Source organism: Quercus lobata, chromosome 3, assembly GCF_001633185.2.
Source record: "Quercus lobata isolate SW786 chromosome 3, ValleyOak3.0 Primary Assembly, whole genome shotgun sequence".
Classification (NCBI taxonomy): Eukaryota; Viridiplantae; Streptophyta; class Magnoliopsida; order Fagales; family Fagaceae; genus Quercus; species Quercus lobata.
The window spans coordinates 39095591-39112741 of NC_044906.1; the positions used below are offsets into that span (position 1 = coordinate 39095591).

Consider the following 17151-nt stretch of genomic DNA (forward strand, 5'->3'; position numbering starts at 1 on the left):
AGATAATCTTGAAACATCATTGAAGGAAAAAATGCTAATCAATAACCTATGGCCACCTCGGCAAAAGCATGGTTTCCTCTTATTGATGGCAATAGCGACTCATTATCCTTTTTAACAATTTGTACATTTTGTCTTGGACCACCCCACTTGCACCACTTTAACAAATCTCTAACACATAAAGATATTATTCAAATCAACCCAACAAACAGAAAAATTCAAGCCTGCAAAGACCCATGTTCTATCTATCTCTCTCAGGGACAAACTTCTCAATGAAATGGTATATTAATTTCAAGCAATTTGGTCTCTGATGCATCATCATCAACGTCATTCTTTGAGCTTCTTCCATTCCAACTTGTCGAGGTCTCCCTCTTCCTTAGCCTGATCTCTCTCCCATTTCTTTCCTTTTATACGTTTAGGCTTTCTCTTATCCAATCCTTTTTCCTCTTGACTTTCTCCAACTTCCTCTCCCTCCCCTCAATGCCAGATATGAAGGGAGAAGTGAGCACCTCCTACCTCTGTCTCCTTAGTTTATTTGCATAATCTGTAGCTAACAATAAATATATAATACGTTCTTATTTTTTCAGGTCATGTGGCCTCGATTAGTGGCCAACAAATTCCTCAGGAAGACATTGGGAAGCAACAATTTTGTCACAGATTTTCCGGGCAACATAGAAGGCATCCTGGAAATTCCAAGCTCAGACCAAACATCTCCAAGACCTAAGACTATCTTCAATCATCGCAACGACGTGCATAAGTAAGCAAACATTTAATGCTATCTCCCTCAACCCCATATTGTAAAGTTGGTCTATCTCTAATATATGTAATTCAAGTAATACAATATATCTGAGTTATTCTGTTATTTTATTTTCTTATTTAATCTCTTTCTCTTAGAGTTTTCGTTAGTACTTGGAACGTTGGTGGGATTGCACCACACGATGATTTGAATATTGAGGATTTGTTCGATACATGCAACAATTCCTGTGACATTTATGTGATTGGGTAATTCTACAACTCCAAATAAAGAAACTAGAATGAATAAACTACAATTTTTTTTTTTTAAATGATCTAATGATATTCTCTATTCAGGTTTCAAGAAATCGTGCCCCTAAGAGCATCAAATGTTCTAGGATCAGAGAAGAGTAAAATTTCTATGAAATGGAATTCCTTAATTAGAGAAGCTTTGAACAAGAAAATACACAGCCGGGAACATGACCAATATAATCATCTACAAGAAAGTGCAAAAAATGCAAAAAATGGAAAGTCCATTGAAAGCAGCATTCCTCAAGATTATCAGTGTATCATAAGTAAGCAAATGGTTGGGATAATGATATCGGTTTGGGTTCGAAACAATCTCCGTCCTTTCATCAAGCATCCAAGCGTCTCATGTGTAGGTTGTGGCATCATGAGCTGCCTAGGAAACAAGGTAATTCATAATTTGTTTTACACAGTACTAGTTGCTTAATATTTTAAACTGATGATGTTGAATGTTTATCAATTGTCAACAAAGTAATGCTAGATAATAAACCAACAAGCCATAGTTGCATAGCCGTACGTAATTTTTTGCCAACCAATAGGGTTCTATGTATGATGCCTCCCATGTGTTTGCAACGTATAGTGCACCAATCAACTGAAACATATGAAAAAGTAATACATTTGAATATTGTTGAAATCGATGCTTATTTTCTAATCCTTTTGTTTGCAGGGGGCAGTGTCTGTTAGATTTCAGTTGCATGGAACAAACCTATGCTTTGTGTGCTGTCATCTAGCTTCAGGAGGTAGAGAAGGGGATGAGAAGTATAGAAACTCCGACGTAGCTGAAATATTTTCTCGGACAAGTTTTCCTAGACGCCCTTTACTTGATTTGCCGCGAAAGATTCTTGATCATGAGTATGTAAATTTCATTATCGTGTATCTATCAAAAATGGTCGACCAAACCACTATTTTATCACGAAAAATCTATAAATCAACGTTTCTTTTGCTAAAAATAATGAGAGAGTAATATTATTAATATTACAAATTTTATTATACACCTTACAAACTGATCGCCAATAAAAAAAAATAAAAATTAAAACTTAGATATTCATTTATTATATGGTTCATAATCTACTAATATTCATTATCACATAAATATTATTGCAGTAAAATTGCTAATAATTTTAGCACTTTCCATAATAAGAATGGCATAAAATAGATATAATTTCTAAAATGTTATAGCATAACTTTTCCGATTTAATTTCATCACATAGTGTATTAACTATTGTAGCATAAATAATATTATCTTGCTCATCAAAAAAATAAATAAAATAAAATTATCTTGAGAATAATGAAATTTGATGCAAGTATACATTTAAATTTAATTAAAAACCAAAAGTACAATATTCAAGAAACTGCATTTAAGCTTTGTGCAAATAAAAATATAGAAGATACGGAACTATCTGCAACAGGTTAAACAGCATTATTGCTTTCCATCCAACTTTTAATTTGTCCTTTTAATTAAAGCCGCCAAATTGTTAAATTATTCCTAGGTGGTTTAGATGTGGTATTTTTCTGTAATTTCTTTTTCAATCAGGGTAGTTGTTGAAAGAATATTTAATATGGTGGGCTGAGTGAGTTAGGGTTGCTAAACCACCTGAAAAACATGATTTCTCAAATTAAGTGCAAAATCACTAGTGTAATAAACACCCTTATAAATTATATAAAAAGTTGATCGTAACCATAACCATAGACTTAATGCAAATAACAATTTAAGTTAATTTTTGACTTTCTAATATCTTGATGATGTCAGCAAGTTAATTATGTTTGGTTTAATGCAGCCAAGTTATCTTTCTTGGGGACTTAAATTATAGAATTTCCCTACCAGAAGGAACAACACGATTATTAACAAATAGAGGAGAGTGGAATGCATTACAAGAAAACGATCAGGTAACCAAATACACAATTTTTAGATGTCTAAATTCTAAAAGTCGTGTGTATATATATATATATATATGAAATTCTTCCTATTGTTACTCTAGTTAACTGGAACAATTTTTTTTTTTTTTTTTTAATTTTTTTTTATGTAAATGAAGCTAAGGATGGAGCTTAGGGATGGTCAAATATTCCAAGGTTGGCAAGAAGGAATAATCAAATTTGCTCCCACTTACAAATATTATCCGAATTCTGATTCATATTATGGATGTCTTGAAGATATAAAGGGTGAAAAAAGACGCGCTCCTGCATGGTAATATATTTTTTTAATTTTATTTTTATGTATAATCTTTTGGACAATCAAAAATAATAATGATATGGGCACAACAAATTTTATAACTTTTTTTCACAATTAGTTGCAGTGATAAATTGTAATTAATGTAATATTATTTCTAGGTAGACCCATAATATCAGTTTTATTCTAAACCAATCATAATTAATCTACTATCTATCTTAACAATTATGAAAATGTGAAAAAATTTGTTGCCATTAAACTTATTGTTAAAAAAAATTCAAAGTGACATTTTGGATTTTAGATGGGAATTAATGTCAGGAACATCATTTTGTTTTTCTGCTTTTTTAGGTGCGATCGGGTAATTTGGTATGGAAAGGGTTTAAAGCAGCATAAATACTATAGAAGTGAACTAAAGTTGTCAGATCATAGACCTGTCAAAGCAATATTTACAGCAGAAGTTGGGGTTACACAAACGTTGAAAGGATTTCAAAGTTTTTTCCGATCCGACAGGTTTGAGCGAATTACAAGCCACTTTGAGTTATCTGCCTCCACTGATGATATTCTATGTAAAGGTAGATCAAGTTTACAAATGTAAAATTAAACTAAACCTATAAGATGGTATATATATGGTGTTTGAACACAAAATGAAAAGGGAAAAAAAACACCAAGTGTAGAAGCTTCTGTCATATATTTTTATATATATGCTAGCAGACGAGTGTACAGTGATTTTTTTTTTTTTTTTTTTGAGTGTACAGTGAAGTTGGTTTCATTATTCTCCATGGTTTTATATATTTAAGAGTCTTGGAAAGCCAGTCCAAAAAGTCGCTATTTCTCTTTCAAAGATAATATGAAGGTTCGTTTTTATCCAAGAAGAATGGTCCAAATTGAAGAGCTTACCTGATGCTCCCAGCCAGGGTGTTGCAGCCTCACGCAGTGCATGTGGTCTTTAATTAATTCCAAATACTTCTCAGTGACAGCTTGAAAGACAATTTGGCAGGCGCATTTTCAACTTTGAGATTGAAGAAATAAGGGGAGAAGAGAAAGAAGAACCCAGTTATTATCGTAAGACAAAATTGTGAGTTGGACCATGCGTCATCCTCCATATACAAATACACCGCTGCTAATTTGTTTATTTATTAACATGGGGTGGGAGATTAAAGTTATTTTTCTTTTATGCATTTGAGATATGATTCAATAACTACAAACAGTTAAAACAAATAGAGCTAGAATTTTCCTCCAAGTTGATGCGGAAGAATAATACTTTAACCTAGTTGCTAGATAGCAACTGAAATAACATTACGTTTATACCTTATTTAGTAATCACATACCAATCAAGATAATTTAATAGCCATTTTATTGAAAGCTCAAATTAATAATAATATATGTTGTTACATTGATGGTTTAAATTTCTTTTACCAAACTAGTTCGAGAAATACTTGTGCGAACACCCCTAGAAACAATGGTTCAATCTAATTGGACCTATCCTAAATTGTGTTTCTGTAAGAGTCATATTTTTATATATTGGCATATTTGAGTCAAAACACACTTTACATGTATTTGAGTCTTAATTTTAAGTGTGTTCAAGAAAAAACACAAGTGGTACTATTGAAAATATAAGACCAAGCAAGAAAAGCTGAAGATATACGAATTCAATACCTGTCAATCTATCAATAATAAATGATTCTCGATACCTAGCTTGATACCTCTTGATTTATCGAGTTACGAAAAAACTAACCAGTATTTTTTATTTCAACTCACAATGACTTGGCCCATCTTGGAATTTGTGCACTAGGGTTCCTAAATATATAAAAGAGATATTTTATGACCGTAATCATATACATAGAAAGACAAACGTATACCTAGTGGTTTAGCGACATTCTGTGCGCCTAGGGTTTTGTACCAAGTTACTATCGATTAATTAAAGAGTAATTTGAAGAACATTGCAAAAGCTACATCAATTTATGTGGTTGTTGTGGTGTTAGTCATGGATAGGAGATTCATACAAATGAGAAGTCTTTTGCAAGAAGTAGTCCAATTGGGATTGGAGCTAAGCTCTCTTATAGATTAGGTAATGTTAGGTTAAAGATTGCCTCAATTAATTAATTCAATTACCCAAGTTGATTAATTATTTAAATTACATGCAAATAACATGGAGACACAATCAAATCACCAAACTAAATTAGATGTAATGGAAAATAGATTTGGCATGGCAATTTGATCACGATGGGGAAAATCTTTGCAGACAAAAACCTCATTAGGTGAATTTCAAATTACTACTCCCGAGGAATCCACTAATCAATAATCAAGAGGTTACAAGTATAAAGAATCTTACTCTATTAGTATATTACAAAATACCAACCTATAATTGAATATACTAAACTATACCAGTATTAGCTCCAATACCCAATTAGACTTATTCTTGTAGAAACTTCACTCTACACGGATTCCAGTACGTGACTAATAACACAACAACTTGATGTTGTTGTATGATGCAGATTTCATCAATCCATGCTTGTATATCTGAAAGTAGCTTAGTACATAACCCAAGGCGCACAAGAAGTTGCAATAGCTCCTATAAAGCATGTATTCCAATATGCTCTGGAAACCTATTGCACAAAGCCCTAGGAAAGCATTGTCATCGTAGGCCGAAAATAGATCTTGAATCTCAAAATTCACGAATCTCAATAGATCAAGAGTTATTAAGCCTAGTATCGAGGTTCCTTAAATCTCGATAAATCGATAGGTGCGAGTGTACCGTCTCACACTCTTACGCGCAATTCATGCCCCCATGGGAAGTATGCCTCAACCAAATGGACCTATGTAATTTAAAACTATGCATAAAATATAAGCTTATAGATTTTATAGTAAATAATATCCGATTGACACAAAATTTGATATAAGTATTAAGAGCGTAAAAAACATGCAATCCAACCGTTAGATTTTTAGTAATGTTAATGATATTGAGGAAGGTTGTAGCCTTAGGTTACAACCAATTTTGAAACTAAATTTTGTCTAAGAAGTTATTAAAAGAGCCCTAATCCTTAACCTAAATATACATCATGAATTAAATGAAAAGAGCACACAAAACATGTTAAAGATTGCATCACACATAAAAGGAAACATATTAAAACACGATTAAACAGAGTATATTAAAAAGAAATATCAAATAAACAAAACATGCAAGGAAATATGTCAAATCAAACTTAACATGGCAAAAAAAGACTAAAGTAAACATGAAAAACAAAATATCAATTAATTAATCTAAAACATAGAATTCAAAATCAAACTAATCACAAAACACATGGGAATTAATTAATTAAATCAAAACAAATTTTTTGCCCTATTTTGGGCTTGGGGTGTGTACGCATACTCAACCATGCATGCGCATCTTCGAGTATGCATATGCATCCTCGAAGATGCGCATGCATCCTTAGCACAAAATTTGCTGAATACACATTTTGATCAAATCAATTACATACATGAGTTTAAATCAACGAGAAGTACAAAGAAGACACCAAAAACCAAACAAAACTATATCATGGTTAGGTTAACATCATGAGACAAATATCAAAATAATCTAATAAAGCACATGTAAATACTTCTATATGTTAGAACATATTAATTTGAAATTTAGAGGGATGAACAAAAGGAACCACAAAGGAAATACTCAAACAAAGCACAATTAAATCACATGTCTATATTAAACAACATCATATAACATACATTATCGTTAAACCAAACAAAAACAATAGATTCATGTGGATCTTATTAAGCAAAGAAGGAAATCATTGAAAGAAAACTACCTTGCTTTAGGCTCACAAATTTAGAGTTATTTAATCGATTCCTTAGTGCCTATAACACAAAGGTTAGATTGAGATAACAAGAATAATCAAAAGAACACAAAAGAACTTAGGTATCACAACTTAATAACAAAATATTTTGAAAAGATTTTGTAAAAATGAATTAGGAACTAGTTTCTGCTTTAGTAAAGTGAAAGAAAGAGGTTTTGAATCATGTAAAAAAAATGTGCTAGCTACTGTGTGAGTGTTTAGAAAAGAGTGAGTAGGGTTTTGAAAAGATGAAGACACTTTTTTAAGCTAAGGTTTTGATTAGAGAAATAAGGTTAGTATGTGTGTGTAAACTAGGGTTTTTAAGGCATTTTAGAAGTTAACATTCCCAAGGGTCTGGGGGCTGCCTCCCATCAAAGAATGAAGTTTTGGAGCCCAAAAACAGAAGTTTTGAAGGCTTGAAAATTGGATCACGTACGCATGGTCATGGGTGCATTTGGTGCAAATTTCCTTAGATTCCTTACTTCAATTTGACTCAAATTTAATTGGTTTGATCTCAAGGGAGTCAATTTTGTACCATACCGACTGGTACAATCAGAATTTACTGTACCGGTGCCTGCACCGATATAGAAACGCAACTATTTCTTACTGCTCCAAATACTTGATCATTCTGGGGTGTACCAGTTGTAGAAGACTAAATTTCTCGATTCGAAATGAGTCAAACAAGTAAAATAGTTTCACAAATGCGAATTTGTATTGATGAGTATGTGGCACAATTCTCTATAATTACAAAAAAGTGATCCTCTGATTCGATCTCCTTAAAAGACTTGTTGATTGGAATTGTGGTAATGTGATTTTGATTTGAACACAAGATATCCTTCAATTTGGCTAAGGAATGGATTAAAGATCTTTGAAACAGAATTACAATGAATCTCTAGCTATAAGCTTGTTAGAAATCCTTTGTTCTTCACGTTCTTCGTGTTCTTTGTGTGCTCTTTGTCTTCGAAGGTTTGTGGTGGAAGTTCTTCAGGGCTTTAAAGGCTTGAATCCGTAAAGCTTCACTAATTTGTGGTTGTTTGAGGTTTCTGGAGGCTTTTGAGCTTGATTCTAGTGAACTTTGAGATCTAGGAATATGATTTGGATGATTCCTCTTCGAATGTTCTTCGTATTTAAAGGTTTGTAATGAAAGTTCTTTGGGGCTTTGGAGGCTTGAATCCGTAGAGTTTTGCTGATTTGTGATTTATTGAGGTTTCTAGAGAATTTTGAGCTTGATTCCAATGAACTTTAAGATCTAGGCAGATAGTTTGGATGATTCTGTTTCAAATGTTCTTCGATTTAGAGTTTGAAGTTCTTGAAGGCTTTGAGGCTTGATTCCTGTAGAGCTTATGTACTTCTGAGTGCTTCTGAATCTTCTCTGATGCTGCTTGTGCTCCAGATGGCTTGGTCCCCTTAAATGCCTTAGGAAGGCTTCTATTTAGAGGAGTTTAGGGATGGATGAACGACACGTGGCAGAGTCTGATTGATAACACATGTCACAACCTAATTGGTCCACTTATGTCATCGCTTACACGCATTGGATTGCTTGTGTCATCGCTTACACGTGCTAGACTGCTTGTGTCATCACTTACACATGTCGGACTGCTCGTGTCATTGCTTACACGCGCTGATATGTGATTGGTTTTTGCATGACACTTGGCAAATTTCTGTTGGTTTCTGAATAGTGATAGCAAAACCTAGCAGCAATACGTGGTGCTTTGTAATTGGCTGTATTTTGTGGACTTGGTAGTATGACGTGTCAGCTTGTGATAGGTCAGAAATTTTCCCTCTCTACACCGGCCATACCAGGAAATATTTTGGACTTCGGCAGAAAAATGAAAATTGGACAGTAAATAAAAGTACTCAAAAAAAAAATTCAGCCTAAAAAAATACCAGAAAATATCCTTGCAGTCACCACCACTTTTTATGTGGTGAACCAATGTCACCGATCTTCCTCACCATCTCTTGTTCTCTGTCGTCTTCTTCATTTCTCCTATGTTTCAGCTTTTATGAACTGAAGTGTGAATGAGGAGTGAAGACTTTGCTCCGACTTGCCTTTGAAAGGTTATAAAAGCTAAAAAGAAGTCTTGGCCTTTTGTTAAGTTTGGGGGTGTACCTAACAACCACTTGCTATTAAAAATTTATAAAAATAATACTCTTTGCTTTTTATTAAGGGTCCGTTTGAATTGAGCTTATTTTTGCTGAAAATGAAAACTGAAACTGAAAACACTGCAGCAAAATAATTTTTAAATGTGTGAATAGTACTGTGAGACCCATTTTTAATGAAAAAGTGGCTGAAAAGTGGAATTCGTGGGACCCGTGTACTGTTCATGGTTGACTTGTTCAAATAGTGCGGCTGGAACCAAAAAAAAAAAAAAAAAAAAAACGAAACGTGATTTTCCAAATGCAGACGTGCAAAACGCCGAATCCAAACGGGTACTAAATGTGATGGTGTAGTGTTTTAATAATGAAAAAAAAAAGTGTGGTGGTGTCCTTTAATCCTGACACCCACCCACGTGAACTTGAAAATTCAAATTTCAAATTTTTTTTTTTTTAAAAGAAAAAAGTTGACAATTTTTTGTTTACTCCTTGTCTTATCAAACTAGTATTATTATCATCATCAATTCCGTTGATGATGTTAACCTATAAGAATTTTGAGTTAGTGAGCGTTTGGGTTCAGCATTTTTCTCTTGCGTTTGCATTTCTAACGTTTCATGCCTCATTTTTTTTTTCACGTGTTTCAGCTTTAGGAATAAAGTGCACTGTTCAAGCACTGTTCACGTACCTGTTCACACACTATTTATGAGACCTATAACCACTTTATTCAGAAAAAAAAATATTAAAAATGGGTCTTACGGCACTATTCACACATTTAAAACTTATTTTGCTACAGTATTTTCATTTTTTAGCAAAATAAGTTGTATCCAAACGAACCTTTAATATGGATTTTGAGTAAATCAATATCTATATCTATTTATTAGTATATGTATAAAATTAGCGGTAATTTAAAAAAGGTACACCGGTATTAAGGGTGAGTTTGGTTTAGCTTTTTAAAACTAGGTTTTTTCCAAAAAGTGGAGTTTTTAAAAAGTGCATAATGAAAAAATGCTTTTACAAAAAGCTAAGTATTTGGTAAAAACTGTTAAAAAGTATTTTTTGAAAAAACTGAGTGTTTGGCTAACACTTATAAAAGTGGCGGTTTGAGTGGTAAATTACCAAAAAGGACAATGTATATGTAAAGTATTGTGAAAATACTTTCTAAATTTTTTTTTTTATAAAACTTTCTAAAAAATTATTTTAAAAAGAACTTTCAAAGTTTCTAAAAAATTATTTTTTTCTCACCAATATTAACTAATAATAACCTACCACTTAAGATTTATTGTGAAAATATTGTGATAGCATTTCTCAATTTTAATTTTTCATTCTTCATTTTATTTTTCCCTTATTTCTTTACCTTTTTTTTTTCATCCATATTTCCTTCTTCTTTTTTCTTTTTTTCCCTCTTTTTTTCTCCTCCACACACGTACCCTTCTCTTTTTCTTTTTTTCTTTTTTTTTTTTCCTTTCTTTCCCCTTTTTCCCTACCACTTCCTCCAAAACATTCCACTTTTCTTTTTTTTCTTTTTTCCTTCTTTCCCTTTTTTCCCTTACCACTTCCTCCAGAATGTTCCCCTTTCTTTTCTTTTTTTTCTTTTTTTCCTTCTTTCCCCTTATTCCCTACCACCTCCAGAACGTTCCCACTTTTCTTTTTCTTTTCTTTTTTTCTTATTTCCCCTTTTCCCTACCACTTCCTCCAGAACGTTCCAATTGCCGCAGAGCTCTCTCTCTCTCTCTCTCTTTTTCTTTTTTTTTTGACAGTTCAAAAGTTACAAGGAAGAGAGAAGATGATGATGATGATGATGATGATGATGATGAAGATGAAGATGATTGAAACATAAGGAGATCCCTCATCTCTCTCCTTAATTCTTAGATCTCTTAAGTCTCTGCCACTATTGAGTTTGTATTTGATTTTGATTTTGGGTTTGGGTTATGAGTTTTCAGTTGATGGTTTAATTTTGAGTTGATTTTCTGTGGATTTTGGGTTTGATTTTGAGTTGATTTTGTTTTGGGTTGATTTTGAGTTGGGTTTGGGATGGGTTTTCCAATGCGGTTTGAGTTGATTTTAAGTTTTTTTGTGTTGATTTTGAGTTTTTTTTGGTTTGGTTTTGTTGATTTTGTGTTTGGATTATCAAATGTTGAAATGGGTTTTGTTGATTTTGTTGATTGTGGTGGTAGACTGGTGATAGTTAGGTGGTGCTATGTTTGTAGTAGCACGAAAAGGGTAGAGTAAAGAGAAGAGATGAGAGGAATGAGGAACAGGCGTGAGAACTGAGGACATGAGCATGATTTATTGAAAGGTAATTTGGTAATTGCTCAAAGAGTCCAACGGATAGTTGATCAACGCGCATGGACGTTTTCTAAAATGGACCTCAGAGCTCCTTTATGGTTTGCGCGTTCTCAGCCTTAGCCCAAAACGCAACTTTTTCCAAAAAGTTGCATTTTATAACTCACCAAACGGGCTTTGGACATTTGCTTTTTTCAAAACGGGCTTTTTGGGTTGAAAACGTTGAAACAAACAAGCACTAACTGGTAATGAAATATCTTGTTCCCTTGACCAAACCAAAATGGTCTCTAGTATAGTATTGACTCTCTTGATTGACCTTCTTTAACCTTATTATGGCACTTGTAAAAATAAAGTCCATTAGCCTTCTATTTTGTACAAATCTGCTCACCATTTTCTCCTTTCTTGCTAGATTTAATTTGATTTTCCTACAAAAAACATATTCACACATTAAACTTCATTTAAGCACAAAATTAATTATTCAACATTATTCCAAAACCAAATATAAGATGATGAATTAATATAAAATAAGTATGATAATGCTTTTTATAATGATATAAATATGAAAAATTAAGTTATTATCAATAAATTAATTGGGGTCAATATCTTAACGCAAAAATACCGATGTATGCCATTAGTTCAAGGCTAGAGCAAAGAATAGGAGTTGCCACTTGGTTAGGTCTAAACCACCTAGGACTCCTATACAAAGGTTAAACAAACTAAATGTGTGTCTGGAGTTAGGATACGAGTTTAGGAAAGTGTTAGACACTCAAGTTTACCCGATTGAATGTGTCAATCTCCACTTATGTATTTCATAGACATGGCCAGACCTTTAGCACTGGGCTTCTTATGAATAGAGCTTAAGTCATATGAGATACAAAATAGGGTTTGTCTACACTACCACCGCACACCCTTGATGTGGTGGTCACTCCACAAGTTAAATGTTCGTGGGGTGTGAGGGTAAGGGTCAGGATTCAAGTCTCCAAGAGAGAACTTCACACAGATATCTATATATATATAGACACACACACACACACACACACACACACACACACACACACACACACACACACACACTTAGATTAGGTTAGAGTAGAATTTCTATCTTATATAAAAAATAAATAAAAATAAAAATAAAAAATTTAAAAAGGGTGTGTCTACACTTGGTCTAAGAAATATTAAGTATTCTTCGATTAGAAATGAGTTTAATCCAATACCGATAAGAACTCAGTCACTTTCATTCCAATGCAAAATACATGATTGATCGTTTGGACTTCTTTCTTCTCTCTTTCTTTATCCTTACAAACAATAAATGTCTTTCACTATGGTTTAGCTACAATTACCAAAAACTCAGATACCCTTAATCCTATGCACATAACTTCCTTGAACTTGCTTGATCTCTCTGTCTAGCTCATACTCTCTCTCTCTCTCTCTCTCTCTCTCTCTCTCATCCTCACAAGGAATTTAAAAACCAAACTAGTCAAAGAATTAGAAAATGAAGTGGTTCTCGATTCTCTGACCGGATCAAAGTCAGATTGGTGATTGAATAAATGATGTCATAAATAATTAATTAGTAATTTAAAAATTATAAAAATATATAACAAGTTTATAAATAATAATATTTATTTAAAAAAGGCAGAAATCACATTTATGTCTCTACATTTTCAGGCAATTTCCACTTTGTTCCCTAGATTTTATTTTTACTGTTGTTAGTCCATATTTAGAAAAACGTCATCCATTTTAGTCCTTTCCATCAGTGCCCTAACAGCAAAATCCTAGGTGGCAGACAAAACTATTAAAATAATAATAAAAATTTTTATTTGGCATTAAAAAATGCTACGTCAGTATCTAAATTAAAAAAAAATTAATTAATTAATTAATTTTAACTAAATAAAAAAAATTAAAAACATACTTAAAAACCAAAAATCACATGAATTGAGATCTAAGTGTGCGTTGAACAAGAACAATAAGAACACAAACTCAGATCTAACACACAAAAAAAAAAAAAAAAAAAAAAAATTAAAGAATTCACCTTCTAGTCCTAGCTACTACAATTTAGCAGCTCAATTCCTCAGCAACAATGCAAGTCAAGATCTCACACACCATCTTAGAGGTTGTTTGGATGACCTGTTTCCGTAACTTAATTCTCAGTTTCTATAACTCATAACTCAAAAATGGTGGGACCCATAGCTCAATATCCGTTTGGCGCACGATAACTTTGTTTCCATCATTCAATTATCTGATTTTTGAGTTATGAGTTATGGAAACTAAAAACACATTTTAGCTGTTTTCAGTTTCCATAACTCATAACTCAATGGCATTTTTGTAATTAAACACACATGGGGGACCCACTAGTCATAACTCAATCGCACCTTTTGACCACCTTTTGACTTTTTTTTCCCCCCTTCTTCTCCTATTTCGGTCTTCAGTATTCTTCCTTCTTTTTCTTCTTTTTTTTTTTTTTCCTTCTTCTTTCATTGGTTCGGTCTTCATTTCTTTTCTTTTCTTTTTTCTTTTTTTTCACTGGGTTCGATCTTTAGTTCTTTCTTTTTTCTTTTTCTTTTTTTCTTTTTTTTTCTTCTTCTTTCACTAGGTTCTGTCTTTAGTTCTGGGTTTTTTTTTTTTTTTCTTCACTGGGTTCGATGAGTTTGGGTACTTAAAAAAAAAAAAAAAAACTGCACTTAGTGACAGGTATGGAGCCCACAAATAGTGTGAAAAATATTGAGTTATGAGTAATGAGTGATGGTGGCAAACGGGTAAGGTATTTTAAGTAATGAGTGATAAGTGACGGAAATTGAGTGATGAAAAAAAATGATCCAAACAGCCTCTTAGTATCTCCCACCATTCCACGAAGACCACACCCTCCCTCTTTCCCATCTCAACATCGACCCCAACCTCCACGTCACCTTCTGTTACCTCCGCACCTACCTTAACACCGCCACCATTGCTGCTGCCGCTAACAACCCTTTCCAAGTCATTTCCACCGCACTCTCCACCACACTCTCCGCCACTCTCATCCACTACTACCCTCTTGCCACCATTCTCCACCAAAACCACCTCTTTTGTAGTATTAAAAACCTAATCGTGCCACTTACCCACACCACCGTGGATGACACCACTCTTGACTCTCTCAACTATCTCGACGACAACCTAGATACCCACTTTCTCAGGCAGTTGGTGCCCGACCTGAATCAAGAAGAGAGGCTTGTAAACCCGTGTGTGCTACAAGTCACGGTGTTCAAGTGTGGTGGGTTTACTCTCAGGGCTGCAATACACCACTCGCTGTGTGATGTAGTCGACGTAACTCAATTCTTCAACGTTATGGCTGAGTTGGCTCGTGGGGCAACTCGGGTTTCGGTTAAACCGGTGTAGGATCGGACGAGTCTGTTAGGACCCAAAGACTAGCTAAGAGTTGAGGCACCGATTCATGAGTTCTTGAGTTTGGAGAAGGGGTTTTCATTGTACAGTGAGGGCATTGGTCCGGTTTTGAGGGAGTGCTTTAACGTGAGTGAAGAGTGCTTTAAGGTGAATTCTTTAGTTTTCTGGGTTTGTGTATTAGACCTGGGTTTGTGTTCTTGTCGTTCTTGTTCAAGACACACTTAGATTTCAATTCATGTGATTTTTGGTTTTTAATTCTATTTTTAATTTTTTTATTTAGTTAAAATTAAAAAAAATTAATTTAGATGCTGACGTGGCATTTTTTAATGCCAAAATAAATTTATTATTATTATTATTTTAATAGTTCTGTCTGCCACCTAGGATTTTGCCATTAGGGCACTAACGGATAGGACTAAAATGGATGGCGTTTTTTTAAATAGGGACTAAAAGTGGTAAAAATAAAATCTAGGGACCAAAGTGGGAATCGTCTGAAAATGTAGGGACAAAAATATGATTTCTGCCTTTAAAAAATATATATAAAAAATTATTTGGCATATAACAAGTTTATAACTAAATTTTATTTATTATTTATTTGGTTTATATAATAATTATTTGGTATATATATATATATATTTGTTACTTATATAATATATCAGTGTTTAGTTAATATATAATTGATTCAGATATTTATAATGCCAATATTAAATTTAGAGTAAAGGATTCAAGCTGCGGGATTAGCAGCATGTTGTAATTATCTCTAAAAAAAATGATGTGTAACCAATTACAAAGAGGTCATTCAAATATTTATTTATAAGGTGATTGAAACTCACCAATCACATTTATTGTCATATCAATTTGTATGTTTTATAGTACCTACCACATTTTCCATGAATTTATGGTCATGTTTTTGTTTTTTATTTTGTCATAAATAAAATTTATGCTAATATTTTTGTTTTGTTGCATGGCCAACAACGTATCACACTACGACTCACTACAAATTGTATAGAAAAGAAAAAAATTCAATAATCAATCTCTCTCTCTCTATATATATATATAAACCGAATCCTTTAACTTAGTTTTGACTTTTGTTAGAGCTCCCACATTTTTATACATCAGCATTATTAAAAAAAATTATAAAAAATAAAAAGCTAAAACTCAAAATTTTTTCCACAATTCTGAAAATCAAACTCGTAACCCCCCCAACTCTGAAAATGTTCTCTACTTTCTCTTTTCTACCCTTCTCTTCCCCCAAACACCATTCTCTACATCAGCTTCCTCCAATTGGTTTTAAAAAGAAAGTCCCAACTCCTTTGCTCCACAAACTCTATCGTCTCCTTCTTGCTCAACTCTACCTTGATGCCGCAGTGGTAGTGGCGAGACACTCCGTGTTTTCAAATCAATGTTCTTAATTTTTTTTTCCGTGTTTATTTTTCCTCACATCCATGATCAAACATAAAACTTCAGATTTGCTACTAAATGATTTGTGAGGGAAAAAAAAAAGAGTAGAAGAAGAAGAAGAAAGAAATCTGCCGTTCTTCAAGGTTTGCATCTGTACTTTGTAAGTTTATAGAGTTTTCAAATTGCTATAGTGAGATAACTAAATGAGACTTGGAAATATAAAAAGGCAAAAGCATTGGAATGTGGTATCATGTGGGTAGGTGGCTGGACTTGGGAGTGGAGAAGCTTCATGATGTATAAAATTATAAATATACCAACATATTTGTTTATTTACAAGAAAACCCAAATGTGAATTATTTTTTCCTTAGTAACCACTCTGATCACTTTATTATGATTTTCTTTTTTAAAACATTGTAATAAATAAAATTCATTAAACTATATCATTTAGCTTAATAATAGTCATATATAAGTAATATATATGAATATTGGATATATAACTATTATGCTGTGTATCTAAGAGTTAAGTCATTTTGGATATACACTACTATCAGTTTCTTTAAAACTTTCTCCACTCTCCCCATGTGTATGTGTTAAAATACTTGGTATTCTCAAAAAAAAAAAAAAAAAAAAAAAAAAAAAAAAAAAAAAAAACATGGCAACATTTATTGGATTATTGAATACTATTTTTTATTTCTTATTTTTTGTATGATTGATATTTTCCAAGAAAATGTTAATGCTAAAACAAAAAGAAATTAGTAATTTAATGTTTCATATCAAATTTTTAAGATTGGAATCTTAATATGTAATCAAAGAGGTTACAAAAGTTATATTTGCAAAATATTCATATAATATAATAAGTCATACTCAATAGTTTTCCTATGCAACGCACGGGTTAGCGACTAGTTTATAATATATTATAAAAGTTAAATCTCTATAATTAATAAATGCATAAAATGGTGACACATGTCT

At 32.8% G+C, this 17151-nt stretch overlaps 1 protein-coding gene across 1 annotated transcript; it reads left to right on the forward strand.

Annotated features, from left to right (window-relative positions):
- The first annotated feature begins 368 nt into the window (after window positions 1-368).
- On the forward strand, window positions 369-14778 carry LOC115980869 (type IV inositol polyphosphate 5-phosphatase 9). Its single transcript, XM_031103076.1, has 10 exons — window positions 369-498; window positions 585-754; window positions 892-999; window positions 1087-1423; window positions 1703-1887; window positions 2814-2922; window positions 3069-3220; window positions 3551-3778; window positions 10811-10842; window positions 14261-14778. Exons 1-10 carry the CDS (start codon window positions 478-480, stop codon window positions 14776-14778), a joined length of 1860 nt encoding a protein of 619 aa, XP_030958936.1. The 5' UTR covers window positions 369-477.
- Window positions 14779-17151: the final 2373 nt, after the last annotated feature.